The 20300-nt window shown below is 35.7% G+C and overlaps 1 protein-coding gene across 2 annotated transcripts in view; it reads left to right on the forward strand.

The window, feature by feature from the left end:
• The window catches only part of HNMT (histamine N-methyltransferase), a 51504-nt gene that overhangs the window by 24172 nt on the left and 7032 nt on the right, over positions 1–20300 (forward strand). For both annotated transcript variants that reach the window (XM_077861549.1, XM_077861551.1), the window contains 3 exons: positions 8874–8981; positions 10016–10146; positions 12552–12645. In XM_077861549.1, coding sequence (XP_077717675.1) covers positions 8874–8981; positions 10016–10146; positions 12552–12645 — 333 coding nt within the window. The remainder of the gene's footprint in view (positions 1–8873; positions 8982–10015; positions 10147–12551; positions 12646–20300) is intronic.

The raw sequence follows: 20300 nt of genomic DNA on the forward strand, positions 1-20300 counted from the left end.
AATAAATAAATCTTCCAATAAACAAATGTCCAGGACAGATGGTTTCACAGGTGAAGTCTACCAAACATTTAAAGAAGAGTTAATACCTATTCTTCTCAAACTATTAAAAAAAATAAAAAAGAAAGGAAAAATTCCAAATTCGTTCTATGAGGCCAGCATTATCCTGACACCAAAACGAGAGAAAGACACCACTTGGGGATGCCTGGGTAGCTCAGCAGTTTAGCACCTGCCTTCGGCCAAGGCATGATCCTGGACTCCCAGGATTGAGTCCCACATCAGGCTCCCTGCATGGAGCCTGCTTCTCCCTCTGTCTGTGTCTCTGCCTCTCTCTCTCTCTCTCTCACTCTCTGTCTCTCATGAATAAATAAATCTTAAAAAAAAAAAGAAAGAAAGACACCACGAAAAGGAAGAACTGTATACCACGATCCCTGATGAATATAGATGCAAGAATCCTCAACAAAATGCTAGCAAACAGAATCCAACAATACATTTAAAAAAAATCACTCACCACTATCAAGTGTGATTTATTCCTGGGATACAAGAGTGGTTCAGTATTTGCAGATCAATCAATGTGATAGATCACATTAATAAAAGATAAACCATATGATCATCACTTCAATAGATAGCAAAAAAAGCATCTGACAAAGTATAACATCCATCTATGATAAAAAAAAAAAACCCTCCACAAAGTAGGTTTAGAGGGAATACATCTCAACATAATAAAGGTCATGCATGAAAAACCCACAGCTAATATCATCCTCAATGAGGAAAAACAAAGAACTTTTCCCCTAAGGTCGGGCATAAGACAAGGATGTCCATTCTCACCATGTTTATTCCACAGAGTACTGGAAGTCCCATAGCAATCAGACAACAGAGAGAAATGAAAGGCATCTAAATCAGTAAGGAAGAAGTAAACCTTTCACAATTTGTAAATGACATGATACTCTCTATATAAAACTCTAAAGACTCCACTGAAAAACTACTAGAACTGATAAATGAATTCAGTAAAGTTACAGGATACAAAATCAATGTACAGAAATCTGTTGCATTTCTATATGCTAATAATGAAGCAGCAAAAAGAGAAATTAAGAGAACAATCCCATTTACAATTGTACCAAATATAATAAGATATCTAGGAATAAACCAAACCAAAGAGGTAAAAGGCCTGTGCTCTGAAAAGTATAAAATACTGATGAAAGAAAATTGAAGGCAACACAAAGAAATGGAATACATTCCATGCTCATGGGTTTGAAGAAAAAATATTGTTAAAATGTCCATAGTACCCAAAGCAATCTACACATTTAATGCAATCCCTTTTAAAATACCAACATTATTTTTCAAACTAGAAAAAACAATTCTGAAATTTGGATGGAATCACAAAAGACCCCAAATAGCCAAAGCAAGCTTTAAAGAGCAAAGCAAAGTTGAAGGCATCACAATTCTAGACTTCAATTTATATTACAAAGCGCAGTGATCAAAACAGTATGGTACTGGTACAAAAACAGACTCATAGACCAGTGGAATAGAATAGAGAGCCCAAAACTAAACCTACACGTACATGGCTAATTAATCTACAACAAAGGAGGCAAGAATATGCAATGGGGAAAAGACAGTCTCTCAACTAAATGGTGGTGGACAAACTGGACAACTGAATTCAAAATGGATTAAAAGCCTAAATGTGACATCTGAAATCCTAAAATTCCTAGACCAACACATTGGCAATAATCTCTTTGACATTGGCCTTAGGAACATTTTTCTGGATCTATGTCCTTAGGCAAGGGAAACAAAAGTAAAAATAACCAAAACAAAAAACTTCTGCACAGTGAAAGAAACAATCAACAAAACAAAAAGGGAACCTACTGAATGGGACAAGATATTTACAAATCCTATATCTGATGAGTAGCTAATATCCAAAATATAGAAAGAACTCCTAACTCAACACCAAAAAACCCCAAATAATCCAATTAAAAATGAGGATTTGAATGAGATGTCACCTCACACTTGTCAGAATGGCCAGTATCAAAAAAACAAGAAGTAACAAGTGTGGGCAAGGATGTAGAGAAAAAGGAACTTCCCTGCACTGTTAGTGGAAATGTATACTTGTGTAGCCATTGTGGGAAACAGTATAGAAGTTCCTCAAAAAATTAAAAATAGAAATACCATAAGGTCCAGTAATTATACTTCTGGGTATTTATCCAAAGAAAACAAAAACACTAACTTGAAAAAATATATGCATCTCTGTTTTCATTGCAGCATTATTTACAGTAGTGAAGATCTGGATGCAACCTAACTGTCTGTCAATTGATGAGTGAATAAGGAAGATGTGGTACACATGCGTGTGCACACACACAGGAATATTACTCAACAATAAAAGAGAATGAAATATTGCCATTTGCAATGAGGGGATGGACTTAGAGTGTATTATGCCAAGTGAAATAAGTCAGTCAGAGAAAGACAAATACTGTATGATTTCACTTATAAGTAGAATCTAAAAAAATAAAACAAATCAGCAGAAACAGACCCCTATAGAGAACAAATTGGTGGTTGCCAGAGAGGAGGTGAATAGATGAAGGTGAGTGGGAGGTACAGGATTCCAATTCTGGAATGAAAAAGTCACAGGAATGAAAGATTTAAAAAAGAGTGTGTGTGTGAAAAACAACCTATAATTCCAATACCCAAGGTAACCAATGATTGTAAATTGGTGCATATCTTTCTAGACACTATAAATAGAAACAAAATACTCTACAACAGTTTGACACATTTGGATTTTCCCAACTTTGCTCAAGTTTCACACATTAACCAACTGAGATAGTTACATCATAAAATGCACAGACACCAAAAGAAGGATAGTATATTGAAATAGAGCTGTTTAATCATTATAATTTTTCCATTTGTCACAGGAAACTGCAGATTTTGTTCCAAAACTTTAAGGGGAACACATATTAAGGCTCTAGTTAACCCAAAAAACTATTGGCAATTATGTAGCTGAAGGCTTAGGATGTTAAATATAAGTACTCTACAGTTGTCAGAATTATGATCAAGCAATGACTAATGAGAGATCATATGTAAAAGAAGACTGACTTTGAGATAAACAAGTATTGCCTTCTCCTTAAATGCTATTTTCTTGGATCTCAAAGGTAGAATTCCCAGGAGGCTTTGCAACATACAATAAAAGTCCTGGTTTCCACATTCCTTTTGTTTACCCCCTGAGAATTTGCTGAGAATTTCTGAATTATTTGATTGATTCATTTCAAGTTTACTTTCTCCCATTCCTTTGGCACATTAGTTTGGTTTATGTGCTCTCTAAAAGCATTTATAGGATGCTTAATGTCTGATACTGGAACGCATTCATAATGTTACGGCTCCTACACAGGAGGATTCAGTTGAAAAAGAACAAATGGCCTCCTTCCTTTTTCTTTTGTTTTCTTTTTTCTTCTTTCTTTCTTTCTTTCTTTCTTTCTTTCTTTCTTTCTTTCTTTTCTTTCTTCTTTCTTCTTTCTCTTTCTTTCCTTTCTTTCTTTCTTCCTTCCTTCCTTCCTTCCTTCCTTCCTTCCTTCCTTCTCCCTTTCTTTTCTTTTTTTCTTTTCTTTTCTCTTCTTTTCTTTTCTTTCTTTCTTTCTTTCTTTTTTTTTTTGAATTTCTTTACTGCTGGCTCAGGTATTACATGCTGTAATAACCCCTCACATGTTTTTCAGTGATTGATGATCAAACTGCTCAGTTGTTCAGTCTAGCATTTTAGAGTCCTTGATACTTTTTAACAAATTCATTGGAATCAAGCCTTTGATAGTGAATAAAAGAAGTGAAGTAAAGCAATAATTTAGGTCAGGGAACACAAGGCTTTATCTGTGTTGCCAACTCCAGTCAATTGATGGGTAGTTTCTGTCTGAAGGATTTTGATGCTACTTCCAAGGTCTGTGGGAAACATTACTACCAAGGTAATGTGTGGAAGAGTTCATGATGTGTGGGAGTTAGGTGATGTAAGGAAGTGAGGGGAGAGGATTCCTGGCAGAGGACAAAACGCATGGAAGAGCATGGTATATGTGGAGGGCAGGGGAGAGAAAGAAGGGTAAAACTGCAAGAAATTCAAGGTTCCTGAAGCCAAAAGTTTCAAAATATGAAGCTGTGAGAGATGAGAATATGAAGCATGTAGGGTTGTCAATGCACAGTTTAGGAGCTTGGACTTTATCTAGTTGATTAGTCAGAAGGTTTTAAGCAGGGAAGTGATGGGCTTGCTTGGCTTAGAGTTTTGAATGATTGTAGTCATGATGGTTTTGGGGGACACAAAGTTCAGATAGAATTTGTAGAGTATTTTCAGGGAATTTTTGCAGTATTCCAAGATATAGATAATATGGGCCTGAACAAGGATTGCTAATAGGAATGGGAAAAAAGTAAAGAAAAATTTAGCAGGAAATTTTACACATGGCTAGAAAAGGAGGAAGAAGCAAGAAGCAAAGCTTGGGAGACTGGATAGGCAGGGAACAGTATAGATGATGTATTAAAAATATATTTATAACTAAATGCTAAGTGTTTAGGCTAGACTATAGGACATAATATTATACAACATCGAACTACCTCTTCATTACTCTCTTTTAGTAGAGGAAGACATTCGTATAAATCATTTTTTAAATGCATGTCTCCTATTTATGAGGGATACTAGAAAGCAAACTATAAAGGGTATGAAACCAAGGAATGTATTATATTTTGGGTGATTTCTACATCTCTCTCTCTCTCTCTCTCTCTCTCATCTATCACAATAAGAAATAATATAGTCCATTGTAAATAAAAAATATAGCACAGAGAATAAGTGTCTCAAGCACATGGTGGCATTATTGTCAAACCCAGAATCCTTTTAAGAGTTAGAGTTGTAGGGGCAACTAGATGGATCAGTGAGTTGAGCATTGGACCGATTTTGGCTCAGGTCATGATCTCAGCGTCCTGGCACCAAGCCCCATGTTGAGCTCTGGACTCAGCGGGGAGTCTGCTTGAGGATTCTCTCTCCCTCTCCCTCTGCCTCTCCTCCTACTCTCTTATTCTAAGATAAATCAATACACATATTTTTTAAATTAGTGAGAGTTGTAGGGAGTGGGTAAAGAATTAAAATTATTAAAATTTAAAAAATTAAATAATTTATTAAACAGGTTTTTATTATATTGATCAATTTATAAAATATTTTCAAAACTATTTGCAAAAATAAAATTCTAATAATAATATTTGGTTAAAAATTTTTAAAAACTTGGGATAAGAATAAAACCAGACAGGACACCAGAACAACAAGCATAAAATAGAACTATCCCTAGCAAACAGGAAGCATGGTTACTCAATTTATGAAGTCAGAAATGGATTCTATATGTGAATTCCTGGTGAAATAGTTTCATTATCTTCTTTTTTTTTCATTCATTTCTGCTAGATTTGCAGCAGAGAACGCACAGATGGTTTATGCCCACACATTCACTCATACTCTAGAGGTTGTTAGGTAAATCTGTGGTTTCCACGTCTCAACTGCTATTCTAATATTGTACCCTCCATCATTGCCCTAAAAAGAGTGACTGGCTGGCTCTGACTGTAGTAGAATATTTTGCTGGTTGGGAAAGTAATAATATAGTAATATACCCTGGGGCTGTGCTGGATACATTTGACATTTGGGAAGATACAAAATGTTGGGGATCTTTTTCCCCCAGGGGGAAAATTACTGCAACCTTCTGAATTTCAGAATGTTGGATCTGGGACCCTCAGATTTGATGAATATTTTTGTTTATAATATATGTCTAGGTTAGGTTGCCTGGGTGACTCAGGGGGTTAAGTGTCTGACTCGATTTTAGCTTAGGTCATGATCTCAGGGTGATGAGTTCCAGCTTCACACTGGGCTCTGAGCTGGACATGGAGCCTACTTAAGATTCACTCCTTCTCTCTCTTCCTGTCTCTCCCCTCCCTGCTCATGCATCATGCACTCTATAAATAAGTTAAATAAGATAGATAAATAAATAAATAAATAAATAAATAAATAAATAAATAAATAAATCAAGCAAGCAAGCAAGCAAGCAAGCAAGCTAGGTTGAAAGAGGCAAGAATAGAATTATTGACCTCTGGTCCTTATGGGCAATCTGGAATCTATTTCTCATTAGTCCACAGCTTTTCTTATCAGCCTTTGGCCTAGTAATTATTATTTTTTATCTTTCAAAAATAGTTACTGCAGAGAAGGAAAAAAATACTCCTTATGCCCTTTTAGTATTCGGTTTCTAGAAGAACAAACACTTTATTTATTTTTTTTTTATTTTTTATTTTTTTAATTTATTTTTTATTGGTGTGGAAGGAGCCTCGGTGTCCAACGAAAGATGAATGGATAAAGAAGATGTGGTTTATGTATACAATGGAATATTACTCAGCTATTAGAAATGACAAATACCCACCATTTGCTTCTACGTGGATGGAACTGGAGGGTATTATGCTGAGTGAAGTAAGTCAGTCGGAGAAGGACGAACAAACACTTTAGAATCAGAAAAATGTGCTTTAAACTTTAGGCATATTAATATCTCCTGAGTGTCAAATTACTCGAATCACCTTATCCAGTTAGAAAAATATTGTAGAGTTTGTGATAACATTGTGGTCAGGATTAAGTGAGACAATCTAAGTAAAGTGCCTAGCACAGTGTTTGACAAACAGTAGATGACCAATAATTGGCAGCTATAATTATTACAGAAGGTATAAAAGGTTTCCTGTTGGTGAGGCCAGATAATTGTCATATAATCTCCTTTATTCTCCATTTCAGCCTCCTTCCCACTCCTTCCTCTCCCTACCCTTACCAGCTCTACTCCAGTACTTGGGACTCTCATGATGCTGTTTGCCCTTTTTTCTAGTTTAACATCTTTTGTTTCCAAATTATCTTCCTTATTTCCTTTCTTCCAGACCTTCTAGTCTTATGACTTCTACTTTGGTTGCCTGCCATATCTAACCTTGTAGAGGCTCTGTTAATGTCATTTATGCCAAAATGTTAAAGACTAATATCATTTTCATAGGCTAGTTTTGCCAGCACATACATCTATTTTAGTAAAGATCAACTTCATAACCTTAGAGAATAAAAATGTGGAACTTACATTGGAGACATCAGCAATAGACACAGAGGAGATATTTTCAAAGAGAGGCACTCAGTCATAATAACAACAAAAACTAATGAACAGCTTCCATTTAATGGGTGTCTATTTTACACTGAGTTTTATTTTTTTTTACACTGAGTTTTATATGTCTTGCTTCACCGAACCCTCACAATTAATAAATTAAGTACAATCATTATTGCTATTTTTATGATGAGGGAAATACAGTGTGGAGAGGCAAAATGAATTGTTGAAAGTTATATACACCTAGTAAGTGGGAAAGACAGGTTTGGAATGCAAGTCCATCAAGCTTATTGCCATCTCTCTCATGCAATCACTTACAGGCTAAATTTTCATCAGGGTAGGTATCTCCGTGCTCTTCCTATCATTACTTGCTGGAGCCTAGTGCATGCAATTAATAGTTGGTGCATGAATTAATGAATAAATATCTATTCTGTCACAACCCCTCTCTATTTTACCTCACTGGAATCAACTTTTGCTTGGAGACCTTACCTTATCAAATATTCCAAAATTCTGAACTGCCAGTAGTCCATGTATACCATTGTTTCCTGACCTTGTCTCTATCTTGCTGTCTTATCTATAGACCTTGCAATTCCTCATTTTCCCAAAAGTCTCTGAGCTAAGTTCCACTTACCTCAAGAATTCAGGAGTGGTCTCCCTCCATAAGGCTTTCCATTTCTCTCACTTCTTCTCCTATCCTCTTCCTCACTGTCTCCGTTCCTCTTCCCACCATGGCCCAACCCAACAGGGTTCTTTCCATGCCTGTGTCTCCCACTAGATCATGATGTATTTTAAGGTCGATGTCTGTCATATTTTTTTTATCTTTTATTTTGTACCTAACATATTTTCTTTATATGCTTCTGGCCTAGCCTAGTTTATCAATTTGAAGGTACTTTTTGTCATATTTTAACATCTATGAATTCAGGATACACCTTCAGCTGATGGAATCTTTTTTTTTTATTTATTTTTTATTGGTGTTCAATTTACTAACATACAGAATAACCCCCAGTGCCCGTCACCCATTCACTCCCACCCCCCGCCCTCCTCCCCTTCCACCACCCCTAGTTCGTTTCCCAGAGTTAGCAGTCTTTACGTTCTGTCTCCCTTTCTGATATTTCCCACACATTTCTTCTCCCTTCCCTTATATTCCCTTTCACTATTATTTATATTCCCCAAATGAATGAGAACATATAATGTTTGTCCTTCTCCGATTGACTTACTTCACTCAGCATAATACCCTCCAGTTCCATCCACGTCACAGCAAATGGTGGGTATTTGTCATTTCTAATAGCTGAGTAATATTCCATTGTATACATAAACCACATCTTCTTTATCCATTCATCTTTCGTTGGACACCGAGGCTCCTTTCACAGTTTGGCTATTGTGGCCATGGCTGCTATAAACTGATGGAATCTTAAAATTATAATTGACAGTGTTTTCTCTGACCTAGTGATAAAAAAGAAGAGTTGATTGAGTCCTATAACCAATGGCATCTTAGATTTAACATAATACAGTCATAGATAATAAATAAAGGTTATATAAATGAAGAAAGGAATAGCAACACAGCCCTGCTCAATTCATATTATTATTCCTACTTATAATCTAGCTGTTCTGCATCATAGACAATGTGACAGGGCAACAGTTGAGCATTATTCTTTATGTTGGGTTTTCCTAGTACAAGTAAGACATAATACACTACCTCAAATTATTCTTAATCATTTCTTTCTGGGTTTACAATATATGTTCCATATGCTTGTCTTCTAGGTGAAATTGATCTTCAAATTCTTTCCAAACTGCAGACTCAATATCCAGGAATTCATATCAACAATGAAGTTGTTGAGCCAAGTGCTGAGCAAATTGCCAAGTACAAAGGTACCTGTAAGCCATGGTGCTCTACATCAAATCCTATCCTGAAAGGCTTATCAACCCAAATTTGTCCCCTTAGTCATTAACAACACAGTTACTGTGGTATGATCTTTGTAAGCTTATTGGGAGAAGAACATATTTAATTTGTTTTCTTGGCAGACATGACTAACACCTCAGAAATACGAACAGTGAATAATTAGATTTCTTTTTTTACTGACTCCTTTTATTCCCTGGTTATCAACTATTATTTTTGATGTTTATTCTTAGAGACAGTCATTAATTCATTCAGAAATATTTAAACAGAATCCTTGCTCTTAAAGAGTGTGTTTAATGGATTGTAGCAGAAGTCATTAAACTTCTCTGAAAAAAACACACACAGTAAATACTTTAGACATAGAAGGCCTCACAATCTCTGTCACAATTAATCAGCTCTATTATTATAGCACCAAGGCAGCCATAGATGATACTGATAAACTGAGTGTTCATATGTTCCAATAAAACTTTATTTGTAAATACCAAAGTTTGAATTTTATATCATTTTCACATATCATGAAATACTATTCATTTGATTTTTTTCAATCATTTTAAAGTGTAACAACATGAGACATGAAAGACAGGCATAAAGTCAGGAAATATAATAGTGCGTTTTTAGTTTGTAGTCTTTTTAGAAATAAGGTGGTGAGCAAGATATAGTCCATGGGCCATGGGTGGCTGACTCCTGGGTTACAGAATCATATCAACTTGTTTTCCAGTGATAAAATTCACCAGTTGATTCCCCATTAATACTGAGATAATGTAACCTATGTCTGATCAGCATTCTCATAATTATTTCTTATTGATTCTTTCTTTTACCTCTAATTTCATTTAATACTAGAAAAAATCAGGGTGAACTCTCTGGTTTTACAGAGCTACATAAAAAAGAAAAATGTGCTTTATATCTGTTATGTATATAACATTGATTGCATTAAAATTCGAAATGGAAATGGATTCTGCATTTGCAATTAAAATTGATGGTGTGCCATCTCTTTTCTGTATTTTAGAGCTTGTAGCCAAGACATCAAACCTCGAGAACATAAAGTTTGCTTGGCATAAGGAGACATCATCTGAATATCAAAATAGAATCAGAGAGAAAAAAGAATTTCAGAAGTGGGACTTTATTCATATGATTCAGGTAAGAAATATTTATTGTTATATATTCTCAGAAAGGAGGTTTTTTTTCAGAAGTATGTATGAAGAATGCCTGATATTCTACCTTTAGGAAGAAAACTGAAAATCTGATTTCTGATTTTACAAGTGAGCATTATCTACAGAAACTGAGGATAAATATGTTGATAGTACTGGGATAGTCTCTGTAAAATTAAAAAAGCCAGTTCTTTATACTCAAACACCTTTAGAGTTATTGATATTTTTTCAATATTGGCTTAATCAATTTTTGTAGGATTGGAAGTTCATAGATAGATTTGAGGACAGTTGAGTGTGACATATCCTACCTAGCACAGCGCTCCAGTAGCTCTAATGGTATGGATGTACCAATGTCCTGGAGTTTCTCTGAATCCTCTTGCTTTTCCCTTCTGTTGATGACCTGGCTAGTGTGCATGTGACAGAAGGTCAGGTTAGATAATTTCTTAGGTCAATAAAATTTTACTTATGTCAGTCAGTCACTCAGTAGGAATTTATTTCCGTGATCCAGCACTGATAGTGTATTTCTTAGAAATACACTAGAGTATTTCTTAGAAAGGCAGTGACTATTCATTAGGTATTATAGGGATGGATATCTGAGAATCACTGATATTTCTGGATAGCATATGGGTGTATAGATCTTGGGTACTGGCTGCCATTAGAAACTATGCATATTTTAGAAATATCAATATTAACAGTAAGAGACTTCTATAGTCCATAAGCACAGTCATTCCAAAGGAATAAACTTATAAGAAATCAAAGGAAGAAATGACTCTAACATTAGAATATCCAAGTGATCCTATATCTCTGCTCTACTAGTGACAGAATAATTTACTTATGAAGGAGTACTTAAATTGTCCAGCAAGCCTACAGTGTTTCTCAATTAGACTTGCTCTCCTCTTTCCTCACATAACTATTTCATACCTCTCTTTCTCTCTCCTTACACCTCCTGTAACCCCTCCCCCACCACTCATTTCCAACTGGTAACCTGACTTTATACTGTATAGCAAAGAGGAATCATCAGATAGAAAGTCATCTTTCACCCTCCAAATTTATAAGCACAGCTGTATCTGTAACCACCATCTCTTTTGTCTTATTACAGAAGCCTCCTTTTATTGAAAACTAATCCCTCCACTTGTGCTCTAGATCCCATTCTTTTTCTCCCTTCTTTCTTAGAGCAATTCTGTTTCCTCTGCTTTATTACTCTATTCCTCTTTCTTCCTCCCTGTCTATTCTGCATTTTCCCCATATTATGTCTTTGTCTCTTCATTGTTCTTTATAGTCTTAATATTCTCATGACATTCTTTCAACTTAATGTTCACAGTCAACTTCAGAGAATCTGTGTCTATCAGATCAAATTTCAGAGCATCTGTTATGGCCCACCTCCTCTTTTTTAGCCAGATCACATCATAGATTATTAGCCATTTTATGGATTATGTATCTGGGTATCTATCCCTGTCATGAACAGCAGGGAGTGACATGATACTAAATATGGCCCTGAAGCAGCATAGGCCATATGCAGGTCCATTTTATTTCATTCATTCATGTGAGAGGAGCATAATTTAAGTTGTATTTGCTTTATGCAACAAATTGTATCATGGGCATCTACCTAGAATATTGAATTCTTGCCCAAGAGAGATGGAGATAAGATATAAGAAGTTAAGTATCTGTGAGGGTAGATTCCAGGAATGCAAGCCTTTTGGGAAAAATTTCTACTGGCAATGTATAATTCTTAGCTCTACCTGTATTGAGTGGAAAGGCCTCCCCCTGAATTCAGAGATGTTCCAGAGTTATTAAAAGGGGGTGATTTCGAAAAAAAAATAAAAGGGTGGGTTGACCCCTAGAACCTTGTGACCAAGCATGTAACCTCATGCTTTATTCAGTCCATTTTCCTAGAGAATCTGTCAACATCAAAGCCTGACATATTTTCTGTGATTTAAAGAAAGCATCTGTGAGCATATGGTAAAGCTAGTGCAAAGGGCTTAATTTTAAAGCAACGTTCCATGAAATGGGGTCTGTTTTTACAGTGCCAGTACCATCTTCTTCCAGAAGAACTATAATTCACAAAATATAGAGTAAGCATAGAATCAATACCCCAATGTGGACTGGAGACTAAGTATCTCCAGCTATAAATGTCTCTGTTATTGAAGCCAGAAAGAGTAAATTTAAAACTATTTGGCAGTAATTGAGCATATAACATAGTTTTCCTTTTTCCCAGATATTTTATCACATTATTATTTCTTTCTCTATATAACATCTTTAATTTTTAAATTCTAAAAATGTTTTGTTGAGTAAAAATCTCAATTTGAAAATCAAACTTTCTAATAAGTATCTAGCCCAATTAACAAAGACATTGACATAGAAAAGCGTCTAATTTTTCTTTTTCTTCATTTCTAGATGCTGTATTATGTAAAAGATATCCCAGCTACCCTGAAATTCTTCCATAGTCTCTTAGCTACCAATGCTAAGATGCTCATTATTCTTGTGTCAGGTAAATTATTTACATTCACTCTGAATTTTAAAACAGTAATAGTGCATATGTGCTCAGATACATGTGTTTGAAGGCAGCTGCTATATTTTGTCTTCATTATGAAATTCTTGACTTGGCTTCTGATCGTAGTCAATTAATTAACACAGTATTAGGAAAGTCCTTCACAATGGCTATCAATTTAGGGAGTCTAGTGGAATTAAATGTCTATATACTCCTTTCTCTTGGGAAATTTCATATTTGTTGTCTATATATAAATCCTTTTCTCAATAACATAGAGCAAATACCGCTAATAGGATTTATTTTTAATGAGACCAAAAATAGTAAACATTTCTATTTACCTCCATTTTGTTTCTGGAATGTCTCTTTCCTTTCTCTGATGTTTATTAATACATAAATAAAGGTATAAATATTTGGGAAGCTTTCATGTTTGATTAATTTGCATTTCTAGAGCCATTATCAATATTGTTCATGATAGATTTTCTCAAATAATTACCAAAAATTATTATTTTGCTTTATGTTACTCTCTTTTTTCCAAAGACAGCATTTGATGTCATGTTGCTTCCAGTATATAATAAGTACCACTTAGAGAATGTAAGCAAACATGTTAATCAATGAAACACTGGCATTGTTGAGTTCATTAATTCATCACTTCTTTCATTCAGCAATCTTCATGGATTGTTTACACAGTGCTAGGCAGATTAATTCTAGATATACAACAGCTCTATCTTCCTAAGCTTATAGCATACTCCATACTCAAAACTATAAATCACAAAATTCATTAACTCTTAAGTATGAGGAATGACTTCAAGGATGGCAAACAAGGTTGTTGCCTGTAATACAAGGTTTGGACTCATGCGGGACTTTTGCACATGAGAGATCCTGTATACAACATTTCCCCCAAGGGACATTTTGATACACTATTTTTATATCTGGTTAATTAAAAATACTCATTTATCTGGAAAAATTCTGTCTTCCCATTTAGAAGGGCTTATGTATACTAGACGCTTGCTACTAACCTCTATCTAAATTAAAACACTTAGGTGAAGCCATTGTACTACATTTGGGAATACAAAGGGAAACTTGGTTGTCACCAGTGAGGACACTCTATTCTTGATAATCTGTATCAATAATAAAGAAAAAGTGTTACAGATAGAACTAATTCATCCAGAAGTCATGTGTGTTTGATTTTAGGATATGTTTCATATCCATAGAAGATCCACTCTTATTTATATTTGGTCTATCCTTTTTTTTTTTTAAGATTTTATTTATTTATCCATGAGACACAGAGAGAGAGAGGCAGAGACATAGGCGGAGGGAGAAACAGGCTCCATGCCTGGAGCCTGATGTGGGACTCGATCCCAAGACCCGGGGCTCACAACCTGAGCCAAAGGCAGATGCTCAACCACTGAGCCACTCAGGTGACCCTGTTTGGTCTATTCTTAAATATTTTCAGAAGTTAAGTATTTCAGTGTCAGAAAGCAGTTTTCTATGAGTATATTTCTACCAATAGGAAAAAGTCAGCCCAAGGTTAAGAAAGCGGTGTAAGTAGTTATAAACAACTGATAATCGACTAAGTGCCCTTATGAGTACAGTATTCTGTTGGCTATTTCATGAATACATTAATACAATCCGTGGCTCATTGGCATCAAGAAATGTGCAAACCAAAATAGGTGCAGTGAAATATATGATGATATAATGCATGCAACAGGAATGCTGAGGCACTTCTAGCTGTGTGAACTTGGTCTATAAGTCTTAGCTTATTCAAGGGCTATTTCTAGATAATCATACCTACATTTCATCTATGCATATATATGGTTCATATGTACTATGTATTCATTCATTAACACAGAAAAATCAAAGAAAGGGAGAAAAGACTCAAATATCAGCTCTTTCTTCAAAAGTATTTTGAGGAGATCCCTGGGTGGCTCAGTGGTTTAGCGCCTGCCTTCGGCCTAGGGCGTGATCCTAGAGTCCCAGGATTGAGTCCCACGTCAGGCTCCCTGCATGGAGCCTGCTTCTCCCTCTGCCTGTGTCTCTGCCTCTCTCTCTCTCTGTGTCTTTCATGAATAAATAAATAAAATATTTTAAAAAAAGTATTTTGAGGCAAAAGTTATTCAGTCAATGTAGTTTGATGGTGGAAATATTTGCTCACTTTTTCTGTATACAGTAAACCACTCTTTATTACTGTACCCAGCATGGAAGACAGGTATCCCAAAGAAGAAAACATTGTTCATAAACATAGTTCCTACACATAAGAATGCAACAAATAACAGAAGTACAGTTATTAAAGGGATTCTAATGACCCCCTGCCTTTATCACATGCATTTCTTTCTTAGAAGAGATTTGCACAGCTACAAGAGAAATATCATACATATATTTCTTCTTAAAGAACCACTTAGCAAAAGAGAAGATAAATTTAGGTATTTTATTTTGGACTTTCCAATTCTCTCCTGATGTTAAAGTTATAGCTTTATTGCTTCTATCAGAAGAGTTTTAAGTAAATAAATTAAATATATGTAATTAAAAAATAATCAACCTTGTTCAATATAGTCTCCTTTTCAGTAAAGAAAATATTCTACTTGAAAAGGTAAATAAAATTGTCAAATATGTTGATCTTGTCATCAATTTAATATAATCTGAATGACTCCAGATTCCCCAGTCTTAGGGGCTCACTCATAATTCTTACAAATCCAGAAAAGAAAAATGATAGGACCCCTTGTTCCAAGTGACTTGGATCACCCACTCCTTGCCCCCTGACTCCTGAGGATCCTAGGGGTCATGCTTACATGCTCATGATTGTTGCCAACCACTATTTGCTCCAAACTTCTGCTCCTGGTTCAAATTTTGATTTCCTATCTCCAAACCTTGCATGTCCTTCACCTGCCTTTTCTTATCCTCTTCTGCTTTGCTTCAAATGTAAACACAGCCCTACTTCCCTCATTCTCCAAAGCACCATTCTTTGATTTGGGGAGATGGCAAGATTGATGGATGGAAGAACAACAGAAACAGAATTTAGCACAAAGGCCCACAGCCACTCTTTTTCTAGCTGTTCTCCTGCTCATTGGTACCCTTCTCCCTTGCACCTACTCATAACTTCTCCCAGACCTCACCCATATCCTTGTAGCTGACTACTCTTCCTAAGATACCCACTCCTTACTTTTCCTCTTGCATCCTTTTTGTTACATGGTGCAGTTTAATGCCCTTTTGCTCTATCTCTCTCACCTGGATAAACCTGTGCACCTATAAACCTGTCTTAACCATAGAATATATCTCTAGGATAAACTGTATTGTCCCTCAGTGTATGGAAGTGGCTGTAGTATCTTTTTTTTAAAAAAATAACAATAACTTCTTTGTTGCATGAACCAAGGCAATACAAATATATGAGTCAGCTTTTAGAAAAATAGATAATGGCCAGTTTCCAATAGTGAAAGCAAATTTAATCACAAGAAATTTGCAATCAAATTTGCCTTATATTCTTGTCAATTAACATGTATAGGATTGATCCACATTTTTATTGGTGATTTTTTCATTTGATGATATCGCTTCAAATCCCTATCCACTCAGACCAATCTATAGATAGCAACCAAGTTTGAGAATGCTCGCTGGGTCACATGAGGTGCCTGAACAACTTCCCCCTTCACCTCTGTATAAAAGCCATTGCTCTAACCTGCCTTCTTGGCCCAAACTATAATTCTTGAAACCATCTTCTCCGTATTTGACTCATGAAAACATTCCTTAAGCTTGAATATTGCCTTAAAATTTGGAACACATACATCAAAATGGTTCACAGTAAGTTATGTTATTATCAAGACTTTTGTAGTCACTTTCTTTTTTTTTTCTTTTAAAGATCTTATTTATTTATTCATGAGAGACACAGAGAGAAGGCAGAGACATAGGGAGAGAGAGAAGCAGGCTCCATGCAGGGAGCTCGATGTGGGACTCGATCATGGAACTTCAGGATCACACCCTGAGCCGAAGGCAGACACACTCAACCCCTGAGCTGCCCAGGCATCCCTGCAGTCACTTTCTGAGTGGAATTTGCTTCATAATTACCTAGAAGTGAAGAAACCTGTTTAAGAAGAAGCCTTTGCTTTAAGGCAGTATTGTCATCCACAGCTACACTTCAATGCAGAAAATTGGGTGCTCATTGTAGACAATTAAGACAAGCCTAGAACTAGTTACTAAATTAAATTACCAAGAACACTTATCTAGCTAATATCTAGGCAGATAATGGTATGTCTTACTCTAAAGAGTTATCTTAAATATGCCACATGAGTAAGATTGTTTCTTGTCCATCTCAGACACTGATCTATTAACAAGTTATTACTCTGAATAGACTGAATTACTGTTATTTGAGTACCATGTGGACACTCACTTTTGCAATTTATTAGTCATAGTATAAGGAAATACGGGATCAGTTTCTAGAATTATGCAGAGACCTAGGTTGGCTATATATTCCATATGTAGCATGTATGTTCAGCTATACTGAAAACAGTACACAGCCTGTACTATCAGTCCCATACTGGCTGCACAGGGGATAGCTATTGTGTAGATTTGGTTCATTCAGCTTTTCTTGAGCTTCTACAGTCAGTCACTGCTAGGCTCTGAAGGATGCAGACTACTACTTTTCCTCTGCCTTTGAAGGGCTCTTATGTAAACCACTTGGAGCAGTGTGCTAAGTTTCTTGTCAGAGGCACATGAGATGTTTAGGAGAGCTCCTTGAGAGCAGAAGTTCTACTTTTTATCTCTTTGGCAGCTGGAGTACACTTAATAGATATTTGAATTGAACTGAATAAGTTATTCTTTAATAATTTATTATATCTGCCTTATAATATTTTACTAGTTCTGAATGTCTGTCTAAAAAAAGAGACCAGGGCAGCCCTGGTGGCTCAGCGGTTTAGCACTGCCTTCAGCCCAGGGCCTGATCCTGAAGACCCGGGATCAAGGCCCATGTCGGGCTCCCTGCATGGAGCCTGCTTCTCCCTCTGCCTGTGTCTCTGCCTCACTCTCTCTCTCTCTCTCTGTCTCTCATGAATAAAGAAAATCTTAAAAAATAAAAATAAATAAAAAAAGAGATCATGTTTTGGCTAAAATTTACTACATGATGGCATGGAATCATTCTGGAGATTTGAAGGTAGATTTAATAAACAGGAGTAAAAGATTCAATATAGAAGATACACATATACACTAGAGCACTCACTGGAACAGGCAGAGAAGACTGATGAAGGGTGGGCAAGTGAAACTCATTAGGAAAAGAAAGACATTGAATTCAGAATTAAATGACAGCATTTACTGTTAGAATACATGTTGCTTGAGGGAAGAGAGACTTCTCTGTGATCATAAGTATCACTTACAGAACTAGCCCAGCTCAGTAAATATTCATTTAATTAGAACAAGCAGAAGTTCCTGATTATATAAAGATAAAAGATTTGATTTGGGGATGAAAAGGAAGAGAAATAAAGACAAAGAGGTAGATTTTTAAAATGAGTTATTCTCACACTAAAATGATATCAGTAGCAGCATGCTTTTCTAAAAATGCAGTAGCCAGGCATTAGTTTTGAGAGTTGCTAGTTAAAATGCAACTTTTCTAGTTAAGGGGGTTTAGCCAGAGGAGACCATAGTTTTTGTCCTCCCCTCTCCTTACCTAAGGAAGGAGGAAAATCATGGTGTGTTATTTTTAATACAATGAAAGAAAAAGAATCTGGTTTATATCATGTTGGAAACAAAAGTAACACCATATGTTGTGCCCACTGAGAGCCATTATGATAATGCATCAGTTAGAAAGTGTATAATTGCTCAGCTCAGAAATGGCACCAAGTCACACAACACTAACACCAGCAATCAGTGTCTGGTTATTTTTTTCTCTGACAGGTTAAAAATAAAAATAAGAATGATAATACAGCTTCTCCTCAACCATTGAAATATTTATTTTCTTATATAGTCTTATTTGTAGGCATATCCTTATTTGAGTAGATAATCACTATCTTTGTAATTAAAGATTTTTTTAATACATAGTCATGACCCTAATTTTTTTTCACTGGACTGAGGTTTTGTTTTTTACTGCTTCATTCCAATTTACCTTCTAGAGCACACCCTGCAGTTATTGCTCCCTCTTCTGAAATATTAGTAGAATGTCAATTATCTAAGCTTTTAAATTTTATCATTTTCTGCCTTAGATAGTCTCTTTTGTTGAGTTCAATCATAACATTTTAGCCCAATCCATGGATGAAGGCCAGGGGTCTTTGAGCATCTAATAATTATATGCATAATTGTATGGGTATTTATTGTTTGTGTACTTTTCTGGAAAGTTAATTACTTCATTAGACTGTAAAAGAGGTTTGGGAACAAAAAAAAAAATTAAAGCTTTGAAATCTTCACTATTAATCCCGGAAGCTCATAGAAAATATAGGTTCTCTCTTGCATTGTTTTGCCAAGTCCAAATTAATTCCCTAATATGTCAACAATATTTATTTACTATGTGTGCCAGTCATGGTTTTTTTAGTTCCTTTACTTTTTCTTGCCCCAATCCTATGCATAAATTCTATTGTTATCCCTGTTTTGCTGATGATTAAACTGAGGCAGTTTCATAAAGCTAGTCAGAAGAAAAGGCAGGCTTTGTACTTACGCGGTTGGCTTTAAAGACCCTCTTAATTACTACACTGTATCAATTGTGTATATAACATCCCATTATTATATGCAGGTATTAGAGGATCCACAAGTAGATGCTCATTTGTATTGATGTATCAATATTACAGATTTCTGAATAGCAAGTTTGCTTTTCCAGCCTCAAGATTACAACCAATGAAAATACATTATCAAACTAATTCCACAGTATGTTCATTTATTTTTTAAGTACTTTTTACCCATCTGCCATGTGCTTAGCATTGTGCAACAATTCACTTAAATTATCTTATTTAATACTTGCAGTTGCATTTGAGGTAAACATGGTTATTCCACTTTATAGATTAGAAAACTGAGGTTCTGAGAAATTAATAACAAACCTCACATTATTTTTGAAGTGTCAAAAGTACATTCCAACCTGTGTCTCTCTCACTTAGAGGTTGCATCTCTTAGCTTCTACACTGGGCTGAGACATTGCTAAAATATCTTCTAAAGCTGGGGACAAAATTTGTAAGAATCAGCCTAGTTATTGGCAGTGCAAGGCAGCATAAGTGGAGACATGAAAGGCTACCCCATTTTTTGTTTGAGAAAATCAGTATTGTATTTATTATGCTCTTTCTATTTCAATTCTTACTCTTAGATCCTCTCCTCTGAACTCAAGACTCATGTAAACAACTGCCTTCTTCCTATCGCTGCTGGAATATCCAAGAGATACGTATCAATAGACATCTCACATTTACATTTCCAAAACCTGACACCTGATGACACTCTTAAAACTTCTCTTCCTTATTATTCCCATTTCCTTTTTTTAAAGGATTTTATTTATTTACTCATGAGAGACAGAGAGAGAGGCAGAGACAGGCAGAGGGAGCAGTAGGCTCCCTGCAGGGACTTGAACCCAGGACCCTGAGATCATGACCTGAGCCAAAGGCAGACATCTGCTGAACCATGGAGCCACCCAGGTGCCTTTTTTCTTCCCTTTTCCAATAATGACAATTCTCTTTTTTCAGATAGTTGGGCCAAAATCATGGGGG

This window comes from Canis aureus, chromosome 20 (assembly GCF_053574225.1).
Source record: "Canis aureus isolate CA01 chromosome 20, VMU_Caureus_v.1.0, whole genome shotgun sequence".
NCBI classification, from domain to species: Eukaryota; Metazoa; Chordata; class Mammalia; order Carnivora; family Canidae; genus Canis; species Canis aureus.